The sequence below is a fragment of the Lotus japonicus genome, chromosome 5, assembly GCF_012489685.1.
Source record: "Lotus japonicus ecotype B-129 chromosome 5, LjGifu_v1.2".
Classification (NCBI taxonomy): domain Eukaryota; kingdom Viridiplantae; phylum Streptophyta; class Magnoliopsida; order Fabales; family Fabaceae; genus Lotus; species Lotus japonicus.
In genome coordinates, this window is record NC_080045.1 from 66,843,371 (window position 1) to 66,864,991 (window position 21,621).

The 21,621-nt window shown below is 36.0% G+C and overlaps 4 protein-coding genes across 5 annotated transcripts; 3 read left to right on the plus strand and 1 right to left on the minus strand.

Moving 5' to 3' along the window:
• Positions 1-455: 455 nt before the first annotated feature.
• Positions 456-2,603, plus strand: LOC130717440 (uncharacterized). Its single transcript, XM_057567658.1, has 3 exons — positions 456-699; positions 991-1,156; positions 2,138-2,603. The coding sequence occupies exons 1-3, from the start codon at positions 639-641 to the stop codon at positions 2,394-2,396; spliced, it is 486 nt and encodes a 161-aa protein (XP_057423641.1). The 5' UTR covers positions 456-638; the 3' UTR covers positions 2,397-2,603.
• A 4,252-nt stretch (positions 2,604-6,855) lies between these two features.
• On the plus strand, positions 6,856-8,890 carry LOC130717756 (transcription factor TCP7-like). Its single transcript, XM_057568113.1, has one exon. The coding sequence runs from the start codon at positions 6,914-6,916 to the stop codon at positions 7,907-7,909; it is 996 nt and encodes a 331-aa protein (XP_057424096.1). The 5' UTR covers positions 6,856-6,913; the 3' UTR covers positions 7,910-8,890.
• A 2,690-nt stretch (positions 8,891-11,580) lies between these two features.
• Positions 11,581-13,825, plus strand: LOC130717757 (prefoldin subunit 5). Its single transcript, XM_057568114.1, has 4 exons — positions 11,581-11,974; positions 12,085-12,162; positions 12,816-12,908; positions 13,423-13,825. Exons 1-3 carry the CDS (start codon positions 11,666-11,668, stop codon positions 12,897-12,899), a joined length of 471 nt encoding a protein of 156 aa, XP_057424097.1. The 5' UTR covers positions 11,581-11,665; the 3' UTR covers positions 12,900-12,908; positions 13,423-13,825.
• A 720-nt stretch (positions 13,826-14,545) lies between these two features.
• On the minus strand, positions 14,546-19,995 carry LOC130717755 (anthranilate synthase alpha subunit 2, chloroplastic-like). Of its 2 annotated transcripts, XM_057568111.1 has the most exons (12): positions 19,899-19,995; positions 19,683-19,797; positions 19,428-19,612; positions 19,128-19,317; positions 18,495-18,646; positions 17,971-18,086; positions 17,598-17,844; positions 17,464-17,520; positions 17,131-17,283; positions 15,925-16,005; positions 15,708-15,794; positions 14,546-15,335 (listed from the first exon to the last, which is right to left on the minus strand). In XM_057568111.1, exons 1-12 carry the CDS (start codon positions 19,902-19,904, stop codon positions 15,012-15,014), a joined length of 1,713 nt encoding a protein of 570 aa, XP_057424094.1. In that variant the 5' UTR covers positions 19,905-19,995; the 3' UTR covers positions 14,546-15,011. The 2 variants fall into 2 exon arrangements, with proteins under 2 accessions (XP_057424094.1, XP_057424095.1); XM_057568112.1 differs by lacking the exon at positions 19,899-19,995 and having other exon boundaries at positions 19,683-19,891.
• Between the last annotated feature and the right edge of the window lie 1,626 nt (positions 19,996-21,621).

The following is a 21,621-nucleotide window of genomic DNA, read 5'->3' on the forward strand; positions in this document are numbered from 1 at the left end:
TTGGTGCCATAGTGATGGGAACATCTATCTAAACAAAATGAATCTACACAATTGGTGAAACCAGGATGAAGAAAACAGAAGGAAGAAAGGAGAATCAGTAAACAATAAACAATCGATGTATCATAATTGTGTAAATTTGAAGCAATATTCCAATGAAAATGTGATTAAGTCCAAGTATAATGTCTTTGTTTATTGTATTGTAGTGCCAAATATTGGTTGTCGGATAATTAATCATTTTCTAATTGGAATGAATTTTTATATAAGCCACTAGGCATTTTTGTGGAAGCAAACTTACAACTAATTTGACTTGACCCTAACTTATTATATAAATAATCAAAGTTGTTTTCAGAAAAATCAAAGAAATAAATAATAATCAGTTGGTATTTGGTTCAACTGATACATGATTCGTTTACTTTTAAAAAGGGTTTCGAACTCGAGTCTTGTGAATATTAGGAGCTCTATAATGATATGAATGTTTGTGTCTCGAACATGATTATCATTATCCGTTACAAAGTACAAACTGATCTCTAGACAATAGGCCCAATATTGCTTCAGCCCAATCACCGATTCTAATCAGGTTCCATTCATCACTCTCTCTAGAGACTGTGTTTGTGTGCGCGCGCTTGAGGGAGATAGAGATGGAAGAAGGAGATGGCAAAAGTGGTAATGCTGATTCACCCACCAATTCACAGAAAACTGGTAATCAACTTCGCCATTTTCATTCTTCTTCAATGATTGAACAATTCATAGTAGCAAGCTACAGCTTTTGGTTGCTCAAGAATAATTTTTCCAACAGAAGAAAATTAGGAAAATAGTTATGAAGATTCTCATAATTTGTAGTTACCTGACCAAGGTTAATATTAATGTTGGGTTCATAATTTGGGGTGTTCTGTTCTGGTTGTTACTTTTATCTAAATAGGTTAGGTTTACAGGTTTAATGTGTCAATTAAGGTGGCCATCTAACTTGTGTTTATTTGATTTGAATATCAGTTTCTGATGATGAAGAGATTGATTACACCATCAAACCAGAGTTTTATGATCCTGATCTTGATGATAAGAATGAAGTGTGGATTCATAAAAAAAGACATGGAGCTACCTCTGATGCTGTGCTTAGCTGCCCTGCTTGCTTTACTACTCTCTGCCTAGAATGTCAAAGGTATATACTTAAATATGCAGACTTCCGCATTATGCGTTGTTCGCCACATGAATTGTTGTTTTGTTTGGTGACTTTGGTCTTTACCGGCCATATGTATATAGCTAGGTTGAATAACCCTATTATTTTTATTTTCATTCAGAACAATACTTAGTTGCTTGTGGATGTGATGGGGCTAGGAAGGGTATTTATATTATTAGAAGGAAGATTATACTATGAAATGCAGTATAAGCCTCAAAAGTCTTGTAGCTGTTGTGTGATAATTGGAGATAGACAATAAGTACATGTGCTGTTTAGCAATGATTTTTTAATTGTAGGGAAACTTGTTCTTCGTAAAAGTAGAGCAGTGGAAGAAGGAAATTGTAAATGCTGATAAAAACAACTAATTTAACTGGTTGTTGATCAAGTTTCGTGCTTTCATATATCCATCTTTTTTGTCCAAGTAGGCAAGTAATGTTGAAGAAACTAAAGTTTACATCTTTAAAACAATAGAAGTTTCTCTGAAAAGATTTTGGCCATTTTCTTTCTGAGAATTATATCTTATTAACCTGCACAATCTGATGTTTAGGACGGGCTGTATCCAAGGTCATGCTTTAGACATTCAAAAAATTTGTGAAATGCTTTTGGTGTTAGTTTGTGACTACATAAGATCTGTGAGATGTGAACGTTACTCAGGATGCAAGCCTGTGATCTAGGATACATTTCCAATCATTACGACATAGCTGTTTCAGCCTGTATATGTGTTTGAAGTTTTCTTAACCAAAGTATAAGTGTGAGTTGGAGTTGAACCCTAGAAACTGTTTCACATGGTTTTTTAAGATGCCATGAGGAATTTGGAAATCTATGGATTTTTTTTACTGGCTGTTCATTTGTTATTATCCCCCTTGAAAAACTAACCATTCAAATACATTAAATAAGTGCTAATTTTGTTCAAGGGATAGTGACTTCAGTTATGAAAGACTGAGCTTCATTAGTTTCTTGCAGGCATGAAAATTTTTTGACCCAGTATAGGGCAGTATTTGTTGTCAACTGCAAGATTAAGGATGACAAAGTTGTAAAACAAAATATTTCAAAATCAAGAAAAAGAAATAGAAGGACCGAAGGCATTGATGCGAGTGATGCACATTCAACTAACACGGAAACATTCAAGCAAGTCTGCTGCTCTGTTTGCATGACAGAGGTAGGTGCCCTTGATGGAGATGAGGTTTATCATTTCTTCAATGTTCTCCCTAGTGAATCCTGACTGATTCAGATGTATCTGCTCAGTAGTGGTTAAATTATTTGAGTCTATCATTGTGCTGGTGTCTGATTTTCACTATCTTGCAAAATATCAAGTCAGAACTAGTTGGTCTTATCATCTATATGCTTTAGATCCAAGAGAACACAATTTATCCACTCTGAATATTCAGCATATGTCAAAATCCATCTCTTTGCTATTTGAGTTTCATAATTATACATTGACAATGTTTATAAGTTTTATATGGACATCTAATCATATTTATTATCTTGACACATCATAATTAAATAAGTTAAAAATATAATTTCACTTTAATCCTTACATGTGCTTTTTTATTTTATTTTAGTACAATGCAATATATTGTCAAAATTAAATAATATGTGTTTTTTGTCATAATTTAACTAACGTTTATATCTTCTGAAATAATTTTTTTAAATTTACAATTTAAGCTTAATATTATAAACAACAGACTAAAAGGTGTTGGACTCTCTTTTTATAAGGTACCAAAGCAATGCCCCAAAATTTATTATGAAAATTTCAACCAAATGCCAAATTTATCATGAAATTTGTTATGCCCTGAAAAAATATCATACTGTACATTGTAGCTTCTTTCAAGTACCCCTCTTCTTTTCCCAGCTAATTGTTTCCTCCCGTCAATTTTAAAAGAGGTTCCCAAAATTACATGAATTGTAGCCTTCTGATTTGTTTAATTGTCCACTATGAAAAGAGGAGTTAATCTAGCGGCTGCCCTAAAAGGTCAAAAGACTTAATATCTAAGCCGGCCCAAGGGCCTCGCGATAAAGATAACTTAGTTAAAAAACGTTCTGCTCTAGCTCAAGCCGATCAATTGCAAACCAACCTTGCTCATATATCATAATGAAATGATAATATGCTGCTGCATTTCTCATAAAGTTTTGTTTTAGTTTTTAAATATATATATATATATATATATATTCTATTATTAGACTGCACTGTATATTTGATTTGTAGTGATATATGTAAAAGTAATTCAGTAATGAAAGGTAATTAAAAATAATGTTTTGGAAAAATTTGCAAAAACATTCATTCGATTAGGTTAGATATATTGAAATAGGATCATGATCCAATATTTAATGGGGTAGCACGGAATGTTCCATCATTTGAGGCTGAGGAGTAGGAGCATGCAAATCTGAAAAGTTGCATCAAATCCTTAGCATGATTATCAACTCCTCCTTTTGAGTTGCTTTCGATAATAAAAACAAATTCGTGTGGTTAGGATTAGGAAACACGTAATAATGCTTGTATAATTAATCATATTTTGGCTATTTAGTAATATAAGCTGCTATATAGTATATTGATATCTATAAAGAAGTGGCAAAAGACAGCGCATGATGAAATAGCTATTGACATATGGAGGAATTTCATTTTATTTTAATATATATTTTCTTTGTTTTAACCATCTTTAGATAATTTTACTATTTAGTCCTGTGAGTGAGATAACCTTTATACATAATTTTTTTATCTCATGAAATCGTGTTTATTTTTCTTGTTGTGATATATTCTTTAATATTAAAGTAAGTCGATACAATATATTAATTTATCCTTTTTTGTCAAGCATAGATGTATATTTAGTTTTTTTTCGTCAGCCTTTGTGGTTAAGGCTATGATTCAAAAAAAATAATCTATTTTCAATTTCATCATCACATCACATCGTATTATTTAAAAAAAAAAACACTAGTAATGATTTGGATATATCTTTGTATGAAACCAACGTGGCGAAAGAAGAGTGGATTTTGCAAGATACCACATTTAGCTGGAGATTACGGGAAACTTCCGCTTGGGTGACAACTAAAGTGCATAATTTAAATGATTTTGATTTGATTGGATTAACCGGTAAGATCATATTTGGAAGAGTATAATTGGACTTATTTCATAGTATAAGTTATTTTGAACTTAGCTTAACTTAGAAATGTTTATGGGTATTAGAATACATATCACTCTAATAGCAAATATCACTCTAATAGCAATGACTAATTCTCTTACTATGAGTGCTCGCATTAAGCAATAACTAATTGACCATCATATACACTCTATTCTTATAAATAAATGTTGATTAAACTCACAATCTCATAGCTAAGAGATAAAGTAAGTGTCACATTACCTCACATTGCAATACATTTTCATTAGATTTAGAGATTCATAAAAAAAAACTAAAAAAGTCATATTTATATGTACTAATTACCCTAAAATTTCATTTAAAAAAATACCCTAAAATTTAAAATGGTCATGAGATATATTGTAGTACCTTTTTTTCACAACATACTCCACGAAGTAAATACTTTTTTTTTCCACAACAACAAGTGATATTTATCATATCAATAAATAATATAGAACATTTAAAATTGAAAGTGAATGGGCCCCACTCCATCCTGGCATCCTCTTTGGATTTCTTAGCATTCTTTACTCTACTCTGCTGGAGCGTGTCCCCACTTCTTGAGTCAAGGTAATAAGCCACAGCACAATAAGCTGTCTTTCATAAATATATCAAAAATTATTTTCTGTGCAAAAGAATGCCCAGAAAATCCATCCCGGAAGGTAACTGTTAACCTGCACCAGTAAAAAAAGTGGTCTAATATTGCATGTATGATTGTAACCAAATAAACGATTATTGCATCTACATGATATTTCTCCATCATCATCTTAACATTAGCTTAAGTTATGAACATGCAAATGTGCAACTTAACATTCCTAGACTGCATTACGACCACTCTCTTTTTGTCTCTGCCAATTTGAGGAATTTCATGACATTTTTCTCAATGGGTCCAGATTGAAGTATTAGACTGAAAATATATTCATATGCAAGCCCACATAAATGGAAACATACAATATTTACTTATTAAATCAATCGTTATAGTTAGAGTGGCCACTGATTTGCAACAACGGATCCAAATTGAAGTATTGGATTGAAAATACATTCATATTCAAGTTCACATAATTGTGAATAGACATTTACTCGTTAGTTTTAAATAAAATTGAGGGTCAAGATTTGGAAACTTACTCCTATAATTCAGTGGATCCCTCCTCTTAAAATCAAAAGTTATAATCATAGTGACCTTTATATATAACCGTCGTCACCGCTCATTAATCCTCATACAATTTGCTTCTTAAAGAACTCAAGTATCCTACATATCTCATCATCTCACACTCAAGGAGTTGATAATGCATATAAGAAAGCAATTTAGTGCGTGTTTGGTTTTTAGTTAGGAAGTCCGTTTGAAGCATTGGAATTCGAGATCACGATTTCCAATGCACATTCAGCCAACGGAATGTACTTGTTGGGTTGAATGAATGTGCTTTCACATTCACCCAACTGAAAACCAAACAGGCTCTTAATTATAGCCATCATTAAATTTAAATAAGAACTAAAGTTATTACTATTAAGACTTTCAACAAGTGATGATAAAAGAATGTTTTGGAATTTTTTTTTTTACATTGAAAAGATAAATGACACTCTCTAAGGTTTGAACCCTTGACCTCCCCCTCTCAATCCATATGTCTCCAACTCTTACTAATGTGTTGGAATATGGATAGACAACCTTGATTTATTCACTATTAGTTTTTATTTTCACTCTACCTCTTTTCCTATCACATAAAATGTCAAATCTTTCCTCCTTTCCTTTCACCCTCTCAAATGTAATTAAGTTAATTTAAGTTTAATCTTGTTACACATATACTCTTTAAAAAAAGTAAAAACAATGAGAGTATATCGCCATTGCCTTTGTCATAGAAAAGTATAGAAACCATTGTCATTGCAAAAGAGAAGAAGAGAGGGGACAAGTGGGCGAACTCTTCCTAGTCAAAAATCATTTAAAGTGAAATCTTCAGGCAGTGGTTCGCCAAAGAAAAGGTGCGATCTCATGTTGCTGTGAGTAGAGTAAGGGGGATGAGATGAGTGTGTGATTAATGCGCAAAGAGGATGACGCTTGTCGGCGACCCATATTACTTTTCTTAGACTCGTACTTAAGCGGAACGTCATCCACTTATGCTCCAAAGAGGACGATAAAATTGTTGGAAATCTAACTTGCTTTGCCCATACTTGTACTAAAGCGAAACGTGGTCAGTTGTTAGACTTTTGCTCCAAAGAGGACATTGGTTGTTGGCGACTCGACTCTCTTTGCATAGGCTTGGACTAAAGCAGAATATTATGAGTTGTTAGACATATGCTCTTGTTTTTTAAGCCTCGCAAGCCCGTATCGCTTGCTTTAGTGGAACGTCCCGCCTAGAGGGAGACAATGCATGGGGGGACATCGCATGGAGACGAGTTACAACACCTAAATTTCTCCGAGACAAGTTTTTTTTTCTATCTCTCACCTCATTTCACATCTTTCATGCACAAAACATGTTTGATGGAGAGGCAAAGAAGGGATGGGATGATTGAAGAAGAAAAAGTGTGAAGAATTTGTATAAGGATTAAGAGGAGGTAGAAGAAGAAGAAAGCGCGTGGGAGAAAGAGAGAGGTTTGAGAAGAGTGGAACCCACCACCCATGTGCCCTCCTCCTGTCTCCACCAGCTCCTGCCGCTCAATCATTAGACCCCTGTTCCCTCTTTCTCCCTCTATTCAATCACTCCCTCACTCAACTCTCAATTCTTCTTCTTCATCTTCATCTTCATCTTCATCTTCATCTTCATCAATTCAAATCCCTAGAAATTCACACTGTAACAAACCCTATTCTCACTTCTCTCTACACCTGCTAACTATGTCTAGCTCTGACGGGACCACCAACGGGTCAATGATTGACCCACAGAGGACCAACCAGCAACAGCAGTTATCAGTCAAGAAACCGCCCTCCAAGGACCGTCACAGCAAAGTCGACGGCCGCGGCCGCCGTATACGGATGCCAATCATCTGCGCCGCCCGCGTCTTCCAGCTCACGCGCGAGCTCGGCCACAAGTCCGATGGCCAGACCATCGAGTGGCTCCTCCGTCAAGCTGAGCCCTCCATCATCGCCGCCACCGGCACCGGCACCACCCCCGCCAGCTTCTCCTCCGTCTCTGTCTCGCTCCGCGGCGCCTCCAACAACTCCTCGCTCTCTTCTCCTTCGCTTGACCACAAACCCTTGCTTGCTCCTACTCCTACTCCGTTCATTCTCGGGAAGCGTATACGCACCGACGATGATTCCTCCCCCGCCGCCAAGGATGACTCTGTTGGACACTCGCTTGTTGGCTCTGCTGCTCCTGCTGGTTTGTGGGCTCTTCCTGCTAGGCCTGATTTTGGACAGATATGGAGCTTTGCTGCTGCCGCCGCCGCCGCGCCGGAAATGGTGGTGCAGCCGGCTGTGTCGGTGTCTGCTTCTCAGCAGCAGCAGGCTTCGTTCTTCATTCATCATCAGCAGCAGCAGCAACATCAGCAGCATCAGCAAGCCATGGGAGAAGCTTCGGCGGCGAGGGTGGGGAATTACCTTCCCGGGCATCTGAATTTGCTCGCTTCGTTGTCCGGTGGGCATGGAAATTCTGGTCGGAGAGACGATGACCATCGTTGATGGGGTAGTTATTGTTGTGGTAAGTTCATCTTGGTGGATGGTGCAAGGGGTTGTGGTGGTGGTGGTGGTGTTTTCTTGGTATATATCTATATATATGCATTTTAAGTTCTGTGTTTTTGGCTATTGCTTTGCTGTGTGTGTGGAAAGCTGAAGATTCCAAGTACAATTTAGTGTTAGGTTTTTCTTGGTTTTGAGTGGAGAAGTCCATCAATCAAGGGATTCAATTAGGGCTTTTTCTTCCTTCTGGTTTGGATAATTTAATTAGGCTTTTTAGAAGTTCAAAATTGTTTTAGATTCTGGGGTTTTGATGGAGGAGACAAATGGAGATTATGTGATATTTTTATAGTTGTGGTGATTATAAATTGCCACAGACAGATTGAGGCTGGAATCGGTTTTCAGAACCTCGATCAGGAAAAATTGTATTGTTTGTTTTGGAGAAGAATGCTCTCCAAGTTGAAGTTCAAGCTTGGAATGATGGATTGCTTCTGTTTCACTACTTTCATAGGGTTTTCAGTTTTGACTGACTGTCCTAATTGGGTCTAGAACTCTTGTTATTCTTGCAGTTGAAGTAATTAGTTGTTGCAAGCTTGTTTCTGAGCTAAGTGAATTGTGTTTATGAAGTTCAATCGTCACTCCCAGTTTGTTGGAGTACCCTACTTTTCAGTATAGATTGTGAATTCATGTCTCTTGGCTGCAATTGGGGCATCTTTTGAGGGATTGAGCTCCATTGTAAAGGGCCATGTTATGAATTTATTTGGCATAGCTGCTGGTTAGTCATGTTCTCTTTCTCCTCCATGTTCATGCTCCTTGCTGGTCTTAGTTGTTTCAGAGGTTATTGGTGAGCCTCTGTTTTGATATTTTTATCTGCAATTCTTAGCCATTTCTTAGATTGATCAGCGTGAGAATAATGTTTTCTTGTATGTAATGGATTGTTTTGGGGTGCCAGTGATGTGAATAAAAACCCATCTGTTTCTTTCTTTATTTACCAGCTCCTTTTGCAGTTTAATCACTGTTTGCTTTCTGCTTTTAAATTACTCTGTGGCAAATTTTATCTTCTGAATGTACCTAGTAATTATAATTCAATTGGAGGTTTTGGAACTTCCACTCACCACCAAGTTGAGCATCTTCAGTTTTGTGCTAGTTTTTGCCATTTCCATGGTACTCTTCTGGGGACTTGTGCTCTGGCTATTTCAGTATTTATTAAGGAAAGATAAGGTTAGGTACAATCTGTGTTCATTTCAAGTCTTAAATATACAACTATAAAGATCCAGACTACAGTACATGGTATAGTTACTATATTTGATGTTTCACCTTTGGTAAAAACAGATATGGTGTTTGTGCATTTGATTCAACAGTCAATTTGGTGTTGATAATACTGATAGAAAAACTCTTTTTTTTTACTGTTATGTGCATCTCAATAATGGCACATTTAAATTGGTTGTTATGAATTTGACTTTTATTGCCACACCCTTGGAAACCATCATGTGCCTGTGCTCCCTGTCTTCCCCCATGTATTTTATTATCCTTGTCAATCCTCATAAGAAAAACACTCTCTGCATGACAGTTCTGAGTTGAAGTTGAAAAAGGAACCCCAGAAGCATTGATATCCTGTCTAACATTAACTAATTTTGGTAATTCTATTTCAATCCTCCTCCAAATTTAAGTTCATTTGTAAGATGTCTTGCATGTCTGAATCACAATTTAAACTAAGCAGGAGGTAACTTACTTTCTTTTTAAAATCAGATTAATCTAACTTGATTGGATGCATCTTATGGCTGAACATTGTAAACATGATCTCATTTTCTTGATCCATGGGAGCTGGTGAGAAAATGAGTTATTGGTCAGTCAATATTTGGTTGTTACACTGGTTTAGTCATGCAAGTTGTAACATGTTTTTACTCCTCAGTGCACTGTTTTGAAGTCTCTGGATAGATAAGAAAACTGGAAGAGGTTGTTGGAGCATGCCAACTCATGGATCTTGTACTTTTCTGTGTTGGTGGGGTATTCAAATTGAACATGTTATCTTAATAATTGCTAAACAGAAGGGTCAGCTCCCAATAATTGATGGGTCCATGGAATTAAATGTCGTGGTGAAAAACAAGTTTAAAAAACCATTGTAGGATGATTTGGACCGTATTTAAACCATTGTATGATGGACGTTTTGAACTTACCTAGGAAACTGATTCTGATTCTGGACCCGCATTATTTTTTAGTGGCATTGCAGTCGACATACATGAATGGGCCATGTTACTTGCAACATGGTTTATTTGTGGGCCGTAATCGAATCCAAATTGCATTAGTTCAGTCTTACTTAGGTTTTCTTCGTTTGTTGAATGTTAGCCGTCAGCTTTTGGGTTTAGGTATTAATTTAATCACCTTCGATGTGAATGTGAGCAAATATGTCATGTTATGATGCGTTAATTAATAATTTTGCATCATTGTGGCATTGTTTTCTTGTATGAGTTTATCTTCTATTTACTGTTGTTTGGTTGTCCTATTGATTTTAAACAAAACATCATTGGTTGAAAGAATTCAGGAAAATCTAGAAACCAACACTTGAAATGTGGTTTTCGGGCCTATATGACATGACCGATTAATAAAAATACTCTAACACTCAACCTTTGTCATATATTCCATATGTCATATATTCCATACATCACAATAGATAGATATCATATTCATGGAATACGATTCACTTTCAAGATGCCTCCATTCAACAATGTTGGATATGTATTTTCAATTAATGTTTGATATTTTTTTCTATCAATACTAGTAAAGTATGAGTTTCACAATAATAAAGTACATAATGGGGCCTCAACACCCTTCCCTTCCTCCACCACCTCTTCTCCATCACCCTCTCTCCCCTCAACATCCTCGCCCTTTGCCACAATCACCACCACCGGATCTTCTCGAAAATGGAACCTAGTTCTATATAACTAAACTCCTTCTTGGTAAGATCACAACGCCTTCAACTTCTTCTAAAAGCTCATCGTCTACGTGCTTGTCTCCATCGCTAATGATGACCCTGCGAGGCAACTCACTGAGGTGCAACAGCCACAGAGAACCTCGATCAATAGGGGATAACGACGACATAAGCAACTCTGAATAGATTCACGAAGCGCACATCGATTTTGAGCTTCTCCTTTGTTTTTGTTTTCTAACACCTCATTATCCGCCTCACCGCCTACCTTCCGAATCATCGCTGCAACAATCATCCCTCGTTCCAACATACATCGTAGCATTTGTTGTTTCTCTTCCATATTGGGATTAAGATCTATGGGTTATTTTATTTGAGAACTTTCCCACTGTTGGGGTTTTTTTGTCATGAAAATGGGAACGATGTGAAACAAGTTCAAGAGAAGTGGACATGGGTGAGGGCATGACTCCTCCTCCAAGCAAACAACGACATTGAGATGGAGAATGACGATTCTACCGGACAAATTAGAATAAAAAGTTAAAATTAATTATAACATGGCAAATCAACGAATTCTAATCATTTACATTACTTTTTCACTTTAAAAAAAAATACATTACTTTTTCAGTGTTCAGAAAAAATTTCGTATGTATATTAGTGCATAATAATAATTTTTTACTTCAGAAAATAACAATTCATTTACCCTTAAGATAAATAAAAAATGATAAAAAAAGTCATTGAAAAAGAACACATTAGGGGTATCGCTGTTACGACTTACGAATTACACGATCGATCAAATACAAGAGAAGGAGTTGGAGTTGAAGGGTTTTGCGTTCTAAAACATGGCTTCGTCGACGGTAAAGAGCGGCGGCGCCGGTGGCGGCGTCGGTTTGGAGAGGATGAGCGTGGAACAGTTGAAGGCGGTGAAGGAACAAGCGGATCTGGAGGTTAACCTTCTCCAAGACAGTCTCTCCAACATTCGCACCGCCACCACTCGTCTCGAGATCGCTTCTTCCGCTCTCAACGACCTCGCTCTCCGCCCTCGCGCCTCCAAAATGCTCGTCCCTCTCACTGCCTCTCTCTACGTTCCCGGCACTCTCGACGATTCTCAGCACCTCCTCGTCGATGTTGGAACCGGCTACTTCATCGAGGTATAATCAACTTCTTTCATCTGCTTAGATCTGATTCATGCTGCTACTGCATTCAATTCACAATGATTTCCATCACTAACTACTCATTATATTGTTGATGACAAAATCAGAAAACGATGGATGAAGGAAAAGATTACTGTGAGCGTAAAATCAATTTGCTCAAATCAAACTTCGATCAACTCGTTGAGGTTAGTTTCTTGTTACAAATCTTCTAGATTGTGATACTGAGTGATATATATGTATATGCACACTGATTGTTCTGTTCTATGCCAAATTGATGCTGGCTTTTCTTTTCAATTATCACTCCTTACAATAGATTAAGGCCAAGTTTGGAAGAGCTTATTTGAGTTTATCTGATAGCATAAGCGCTTATGTTAGTGTTTGGGAGAGCTTATGCAAACAGTTTATCATAAGCTACTCAGGATAGCTTATGAAAAAGAGCTTATGCTTATATATAGCTTATTTTCAGTTCATTTCAATAAATTTTTTAAAATAGCTTATGAATAAGCGTCATGAGTGCTTATGACCATAAGCGCCTAATTAAGTTGTTTTCCCAAACGGGACCTAACTGTTGTTTTGGTCTGAGGGTTGTAATTTTTTAATTTTGTGCTATTTTTGGTTATCATGTTGTGGATAGTGATTGATCAAATTATACTTTTTGAAATAGAATTTTTTTAGCTCCTAATTGGTATTCTGGTTGTTGAATGGGCTGAAGTGAACAATATTTGTGCTTTTATTTGGACTGAGTTACCTTTTCAATGAATTTGTGTTTTAGAAGAATGTACATGTTGCATTTTGTTTGATTCAAAAGAAAGATGAATTTGTACAATTTGCAATGCAGGTTGCATCGAAAAAGAAAAATGTGGCGGATGAAGTTGGGATGCTTTTACAAGCAAAACTGAAGCAGTTAGCATCTTCATCCTAAGATTAGCTGGTATAGAATTCAATTACTTTCTTTCAGTGCATTGTACCATAGAAAACTATAAGTAACCAGTGGTGTTGTAGTTGGTGATGTTATCTTTTGGTTAAACCTTATTTGAAAAGCTCCCCTTTTGTTGGATAGCTAAAGAATATAGTTTGGAACTATTGGAGCTGTGTTTACCATTTAGAAAATCTAGTCAGACAATGATAATTGAAAAAAAAAAAAAGGCTTCTCAGGTAGTCTTTCTATTACTAGGGTGGCATTTGGTGACCAGAAAGAACAAGAATGAGTTTTATTTTATATTTGGTGCATGTTACTAGCAGAACAGAAGATGGCATAAAGGGAAAAAGTGGTGCATTTTATTTCTACTGAACATAGTGGAATCAAACAAAACTGAACAGAAAGTTTTATTTTGTTGTGTCAAAACACTACCAAATCTTTAATTAGAGAAGACAGTTGAGCAGTCCTTGTTTTTTTCCAGCCTAACTATTTTAGGCATGTTCTCAATTCATCATAGTTGTTTCAGATTATTGTTTTAACATGGAGGGAAAAGAAAGATGTGCACCCCCTTCTCTTCCCTTTGGACTGCTGTAATAATCTGGAACAAGCAAATGAAGGGAGGTGCGTGAGAGTGCTTGGCTGGTGTTGTACTTGAGCATGAGGGCTACTGCAATGTTCTGGAACAAATTAATGAAGGAGATTACTTGACAGACCTTGATTGGTATTGTGCTCGAGCTTGTGAATTCTATTGTTTATCGAGACCTAGAGTAAACTTTAAGATGAGATTTTCTTTAATTGAATTACATAATTATTGAAATTATATTTAAATTTTATCGAGTTTTTCAGAATAAAAAATTACGAAATTATAATCAGTGTTGTGTAGATAATAAAAACAAGTCATTCAACGAAACATCAATGATTTTTGGTAAGGTATGCATTTTGAAAAGTGAGTGTTCATATCATCAATGTTTGGCCTCAATAAAATCCATAAGAGTTCTATTTATTTTTTCTATTGAAGTGAGTGTTCACATCCGTTTGTAATGGTGTCAATATATATCTAGTCAAGGTGGAGGCACATGAGCTCCCTAATGCGATGTGTAAAAGCATGAATTAAACTATAAAAACTAGATGGGAGATTAAAACTGAAACTGGATGTAAAACAAAGGAGTAAACTTATGTAAGTCAATATATTTGTTATATATCAAATTTGCATGTTATAAAAACTAGATGGGAGATTAAAACTGAAACTGGATGTAAAACAAAGGAGTAAACTTATATAAGTCAATATATTTGTTATATATCAAATTTGCATGTATTTTTTAAAATTTTCTTACATGTTCTTTGATTTTGGCACCGTTAAAAAAAATCTTAGGTCTGCCCCTAAATCCATCTTAGTAAGTTATTGTAGGTTCAATATATGCAGAATAGGAAATTCGAAAAAAAAATATATATATGCAGAATAGAGACTCCCACGAACAGTCAGCCTATTTCTATCATGGCATATTTTTAGGCACAGCCACATCTGAAAACTATAATCTTCATGAGTGATTGCGATTTGCGATCAATATACGCAACTGTGACTGTGTTCATTAATAAGGGTGTGTAACTGTGTATCATATTTTACATATATAAACACCAGAGTAAATTCCTTCAGCGAAAGAAACTCACTTCACCATTATGGATTTATAAAGCCATTGAAAGAAATGTGACCTACAAAGCGATGCAGGTCTCTTCAAACCTAGACTCAGAGAACCTATCACAAGAAAAACTAACCTTATTTCCAACTTAAGTTCAACACTCTTCCTTGCCATAGCAATATATTTACGTTCACCTTGATCTATTCGAACACCTTTGGTCTATTTCTTACCATGAATCATCCAACTCCATCCTCTTCCCTAAATGGAGTTGAGGAGCAAAAGCTCAAGTGCAAAATCCACAGGAATAAATTGCAAATAATTTAAAAGACTAAGTTTTCTTCATATTCTAAGATAGCATAAGAAGGATTTCTGGATTATCCTTAGACCTTGATGATAAAAATCACATCATCTCACATCCCAAATTTCCTCTCCTCGTGTCCATTGTCACGTTATATCAAAGCTGATGCTTAATCCCCGATCATTTCTCAATGAATGAAGATTCTGCAAGATCAATGGCACGGGCAAGGGCTGCAGCTTTGTTCTCACACTCTCTCTGCTCGTCATCCGGTTTACTGTCGGCCACGATGCCTGCTCCAGCTTGGAGATGGGCAACCCATTCTCTTCGTTTGTTCACATCCTTGTACGAGTACATTGTGTCAAAACGAGTATTGGTAGGGAAAACTATGGTCCTCAGAGCAAGGGCAATGTCCATATCACCAGAGAAAGATATGCCTCCAAATCCCCCACTATAAGGCCCACGTCTCGTGACTTCCAACTGATCAATCAACTCCATGGCTTTCACCTGTGTTACAGCACAAATCACGGGAACAATTTAGGACCAAAGAAGTCAAACCAAGACTGCAATCTTAAATTGGTTACCGTCAAGAAAGGACATCTTGTGTTCTCAAAAATATTTAGTTCATGTTTGGAAATTCTTCTACAATTGATTTTAAAGCTAGGATCATTTATGTGGAATAGCGTCACCCCAGAAATGTTTCTGGAAGCTGATCCAAACATTCTATTATTCATAACCTACATTGGTCAACCTTTTTCTTAATAATCCCAATCAGAACTGAAGGGAAGTGGTACTCATTCCAGAAACTATATCAGCAAGGAGAAAGAGCCTGCAAAAACAGGCTACAGGCCTACAGCGCTGAAGGGGGCTAAAATTTACCTTTGGTGCTCCACTAACTGTACCAACAGGTAATGCAGCGCGCAATGCATCCCAGCTTGTTAAGTTATCTAATAACTCCCCAGTGACCTGCAAAGACAAGTCCAGATTTACATTATCTGAAACAAGCTTTTGAACTAAATGGAATCAAGTAAAACTAGAAGCTACTCTAGCTCACTTAGTTCCATATCATTCAAGTTGCTGCGATAGTGAAACTTACTGTTGAGCTTATGTGCATCACATGGGAATAGCGTTCAACGTTCATAAGTTTTTCAACTTGAACAGAACCAGGTTTGGAGACCTGTACATATTCATCTTGGATTAAGCACATGGCTAAGACAATAAAAGAAATGGTTTACCGAAGCATGCACAGTTTGCTAAAAGTGTAAAACAAATTGGATCATAGAAAAACCAAACTGTGAAGCAACTATGCAATGCAGAAAAGATAAACACAGAATATACACACCGGTAGGTGTTATGAAATATTGACTCCTTCAATAAGTAAGGTGCATGAGATTGAATTTTGTTTTGCACATATCAAACACAGAGCCATCATCCAAAAGCCCACTGACAAGATTTCTTTATCTATAGAAGGTAAAAGCCCACGATGACTTACATCAGCATTTTGTGGAGGATGATGGTGACATGGTAATTGGTGGTAAAGAATGATGAAAATGTTATCCTATGTGTCAACACATCACTCTAGAAGAGGAAGACTACTCTCGTGAAAATAAATTGTAGATTAACAAATACTTCTCGAAAATATCAGTCCGAACAACCTTAAAAACCTATAGAGCTATTCAAGGGCCTGTGCTTCTCACTCTCGATAAGAAAAACAGGCAATTCAAGCAGCCTAAAAGGGATGAATGAAAAAATGGATATTAAACTGCAGAGAAATCAGATGAGATGAGGCATATCAAATGAGATGAGAGGTGTATTTTGAGTAGAAGAGCACCTCATGATCATTGAATCCTGAAAGTGTGCTCATGATTAGAATTTAAAGAGACATGATTTCTTTTACAGCGATCACGTGATCTTTTAAGATCCAATACTCAAGAAATATTCCTCACCTCTCACAACATAGCACTCATTTCACCTAATATTTCTTGAGTACTCACACACATATGAACACTCACATCTAAATACTCCTCTTTTGTGCACTGCTTCTGTGCAGCAACCAATTTCAGCTATGAATGGTTTAAGAGTTTTTAGAAAACCCACAATTTCTCTTTCTTGAAATGATGTCAATTCTTATTAGTGTGAAGGCAAGGCTATTATAGAATATGTCTTTCTTTACAGTGCTGATTGTGATATGTTTGTTTACATTTAGATCAAGGGTTTCCTAGAAACCTTAATCTTCAAAATGCAAGAATCTAATCTTATGAACTAAAAGAAGATAATAAGCCTGGAATTGAACACTACATACCTTTCCAACATCATTTCTCCCTAAATCAACTAGCATTACGTGCTCTGCACATTGCTTTTGATCACTCAAAAGTTCTTTCTCCAACATGATATCTTCCTGAGGTGTTTTCCCTCTTCTAACAGTCCCAGCAAGGGGTCGATTGGTGATTTTTCCCTGTCATAAAAGATATGAAAGGCCTATTAATACTTGAAAGACCTATAGCATTAACGATTAGTCTAGTAACATGGAGGAAATAACACGAACTAGGTTAATTATGATCATATCATTAATAGTTTGGAGGAAGAAAATTAAGAGATAAAGCCAATTATTTGAATATTTGTTGTACAAGGTTACCTTCTTCACCCGTGTAAGAATTTCTGGACTTGAAGCAACCAAAATACTCCCTCTGGCCTGATACCAACAAATGTATTTCAACAAGTTAACCTTTGAATGCAAACACAAATAATTGTCAGGAGAAGAAGACATACCTGTAAATAAGTCATATATGGACTAGGATTAACAATCCTCAGTGCTCTGTAGATTTCAAATGGATCTGCAAAAGTTCTCCGTTCAAACCGTTGACTTAGTACAATTTGAAATATATCACCAGCCAGTATGTGCTCTTTAGCCTGCAATACTGCATTCTTGTATTCCTCGTTTGTCATGTTTGACAGCTCCAATTTAGGACCAAAGAGACTAGTTGATAACTTTATTGAACCTGCAGGTAGCCTTGGCCTGAAATTGACAAATATAATTGTAGAGACTGAAAATTAAACTGAGTAAAACAAAAACAGTGCCATCTTTAACATGAATTTGAAATGTTGATCCTATAGAATAAAAACTACGGATTAGTTTACTCACGTAATTATGTCATGCACCCTAGACACTAGGTTTTCCAGCCGATCCATTCCATCGTTGAGGGCTTCCTCAGCAGAAGAATATCGATCTAACCGAACCCAATGAATCACATATGCTTTCTGGTTTGAAAAAAGTCAAGGAAAGACAATAGAAAAAATTTCCAGGACCATGAAAGTACATCTTCTCAGTACATCAATATGAACAAAATTATTCTATCCCAAATGATTAGACGCAGTCATAACTTTCTCATGAAACATGTTAATTGCAAAAGTAATATTAAGGTGCTTATGATTAACTTCATATGTTTTGAATCAGTTAACAAGCTTCAGAACATTAACTTGTTTATTTAGCTCAACTGCCAGTTCTTTGTGATGCTTTAATGGACATACCCACATAGGGAGAGGAATGAAAGAAGATGTCTAATAAGTATCACTATAGTGAAAAATGTGAATAAACTCATAAATTGAAGCAGAATTTTCTTACAAACAATAATCACATTTGGACAGAGCATGGTAAATGTAAAATACCTTCATAACATGATCAAACACTATAATATTATCATACAGGCCCAGATGAACATCAGGAAGACTTCTGTCATCTAATGGGGCATTAGAAAATGGAAGTTTCTTCTTTTCTACGTAGCGCATAGTATCATAAGAGAAATAACCCACCCAACCACCTGGAAAAAAGAAACTGCCACTCAGTCAAACGTATACCAGGCAAAATTGCTCAGGTACCCAATATCCATTTTCCCTCAACAGCTGAAGTGACAAATAAAATTCCATTGGTGTGTGCATAAAGTCATAGGCCATTTCATCTTTACTTTGGCATTAGAGTTACACTCATAAGTTGGAACATAAACCTAGTATAACATGTCTAGCAATTCAGGATTTTTTTTTCCCTCATAATCAATTCTGCTACTTACATAAACTCCAAATAATTTTGACTTTAGAAAGATTTCCAAACATGCATGTAATCGCTTTTGAAAATCAACTAATTGCAAACAGTGTTAAATCACAATAGAAGAATTCAGCATGATAGTTGAATCGACGACGCTCACTAAAGACTAAAATATCAAACACAGCAACAACAAAAAAACCACCATGGCATAGTCAAAATACAGATTAAAGTAGTTGCAATTAAGAATCCATTTCACACACCACAAAACGCCTCGGGGAGTTCATCGATGAGCTGCGGCGTCCACTTTTCCATGATCTGGCGAGGAATCAGCAATGGATCCTCCACAAATTCCTCTGTCCTGCGTCCTTCCTCATGGTCCATGACAGTTACCGAATTCTCCTTCGCCACAATTTCCATGCACGGCTGAGCTCCCACCACACTGTACCTTCCCTAACACAATCAATCCAAACCAACATGCAAACTTTCACAATCAAATCAATCATCACAAAAACAAAAACAAAAACAAAAAAAATGTAAACTAAACTATCAATCATGCTTACAATGCTGGAAACTTGAAACCCCGGCTCAACCGACTCAAAGAGAAAGCTAGGAGCATCTCTCTCATCCTCCTTGACCAAGCACCGGTAAGCAAGAACCGGCGTGAGGTGATCGGAGAATATACATCGGTACAGAGGAATCACGTTCCCTTTCTTTGAAGCTTCTAGAAACGTATCTGCATTGACAACTGAACCACACAAACCGTTATCGTGAGAAGCAAGTTAACCGGCAATCGGAAAATGCGAAAGCGAATTTACCTGGAGAAGAAGATTTAGCGGCGGAGCATCGGATAATGGGACGGTAGTTCGACCTCGATCTCGTGACGGTTGGAAACGCCGGCGTTGTGAGGGCTAGGGTTTCCATTGCCGGTAACCGCTACACCATTCAGCAGAGAAGAGAGTTGAAGGAGAAGATGATGATGGTGGTGAGTTTTATGTTGGATTTTTGTGTTCAGTCAGCGAAGGTGACTGATGCCGCATCACGTGTTTCGGTTTTGTGGCAACACCGCCGCCAAACTCCGGTAAGTGTTGGGCTGGAAAATCTATCAAGTTGGGTTACAAATAGTCAAATACAGCCCAATTCAAGTTCCCAGCCCAAACTACACCACACAATTTTTCTAATAACCCCAAAATGCCCTTATCTTTTTATAAACTATCTGACTCTAAAATCTGGTAGTGATATAACCGTCTGGGAACACGACTTAATTAAGCGCTTATAGTCATAAGCGAACGTTAGTTCATAAACTATTTTTTACAAATTTATTCAAATAAATTTAAAATAAGCTATATATAAGTATAAGCTCATTTTCATAAGCAGCTTATGAAAATGAGCTCAAAACTGCTTATAGTATGACATAAGTTGTTTACACGAACTCTCTCAAACACTTACATAAGCACTTATATTATCAAATAAGCTCTTTCAAACGAGGCATAGTGGATTCCTAATTTCATAAACTAGTGGCATTGTGAAACTAAATGTTTATGATATGAGTGTTTATAAACTATTAACAACGCTATCCGATTCTAAGATTTGGTAGTGATATAAAGTATTCCTAATTTTAGGAACTAGTAGAACTGTGAAACTAATGTTTATTATATGAGTGTTTGAATTATTTATTTAACTACACCCAGTTTATATTGTTGTAGTTTTAGAGTATGTTTGAAAGAGTTTATTTACAATTTATTTGAGCTTATTTTAAAACATAAGCACTTAAGTGTTAAGATAACATATAGCTCCCTAATAAGTTGTTTTGAGTATATTTTAATAGGCTATTCGAATGAGCTTATAGAAATAAGCTGCAATCAACTTATGCAGAGACTCTTCAAACCCCACGTGCTGCAAAAATAATATGTTCATTTTATTTCAACTAGTGTTTTTTTTCGTGCGTTGCACGGAAAATATGTCTATTATATTTGATATATCAATTAATCATGAACGTGATTATAAGAGTTCGTCAGCTATTATTTTTTAAATTCTAAGTTATCTATGTTTTAATCTTTTTTTAAAAGTTGTTCACAATATGTGCTCTCATCTTCCTCATTAATTCCCCCCTTAATTTTCTTTTTGTCCCCCAATTTCGTTCCTCTCTCTTTTCTCTTATTTGTCATTTTAAATTTTGAGTTTCCCTATATCTTTTTTCCTCTTTGCCCATTAATCGTCCTTCTTTCTCTCTCCCCCCACCCCCCAATTCGCAAATTAGGGAAAATCTTTGATATGCAGTATCTTAGATAATTAGGGAAAATCTTTTAAAATTTTAATGAATTATAATCTCAGCAATACATATTTTATTTTTACATTGTAGATCATGAGAAAGAATAAAAGAAGAAATCAGGGGATTCCTGTAAATATATAGTAAATTAGGCTTGAGACTTTTCCTAATTTAAAGAGATAATGAAAATCGTTTCAAGATTTTTTTAGAAATAAATTTAGTAAGGAGTAATCTAGGTAAATCTTAAATAATTAGGGCAAATTTTTTAAAATTCGGTTTCAAGATAAAATAACACAAAAGAAAAGTTATCTAATGGAATGACAACAAAAGAGAAATTATCTAATGGAATGACATGTGAATTTTTTTTTATGAGAATTAACCTGAGAATGACACGTGAAATTTTTCTTATCCATAATATATACATTCAGGGGTTATTCTAGGTCACTCAATATCTGACGTGGCATTCAATGATTGGCTAATTTTCGTCC

Bases quoted from the DNA above. Each gene is read 5' to 3' on its own strand.
- LOC130717440 (XM_057567658.1), top strand. From the start codon at position 639: ATGGAAGAAGGAGATGGCAAAAGTGGTAATGCTGATTCACCCACCAAT. The intron at 700-990 runs GTAATCAACTTC...TTTGAATATCAG, and splicing joins CACCAATTCACAGAAAACTG to TTTCTGATGATGAAGAGATT. The intron at 1,157-2,137 runs GTATATACTTAA...AGTTTCTTGCAG, and splicing joins CTCTGCCTAGAATGTCAAAG to GCATGAAAATTTTTTGACCC.
- LOC130717756 (XM_057568113.1), top strand. From the start codon at position 6,914: ATGTGCCCTCCTCCTGTCTCCACCAGCTCCTGCCGCTCAATCATTAGA.
- LOC130717757 (XM_057568114.1), top strand. From the start codon at position 11,666: ATGGCTTCGTCGACGGTAAAGAGCGGCGGCGCCGGTGGCGGCGTCGGT. The intron at 11,975-12,084 runs GTATAATCAACT...TGACAAAATCAG, and splicing joins GAACCGGCTACTTCATCGAG to AAAACGATGGATGAAGGAAA. The intron at 12,163-12,815 runs GTTAGTTTCTTG...TTTGCAATGCAG, and splicing joins ACTTCGATCAACTCGTTGAG to GTTGCATCGAAAAAGAAAAA.
- LOC130717755 (XM_057568111.1), bottom strand. The intron at 19,613-19,682 runs GTAAATTCGCTT...TGTGTGGTTCAG, and splicing joins CGCTAAATCTTCTTCTCCAG to TTGTCAATGCAGATACGTTT. The intron at 18,647-19,127 runs GTGTGTGAAATG...TCTTTTTTCCAG, and splicing joins ACTCCCCGAGGCGTTTTGTG to GTGGTTGGGTGGGTTATTTC.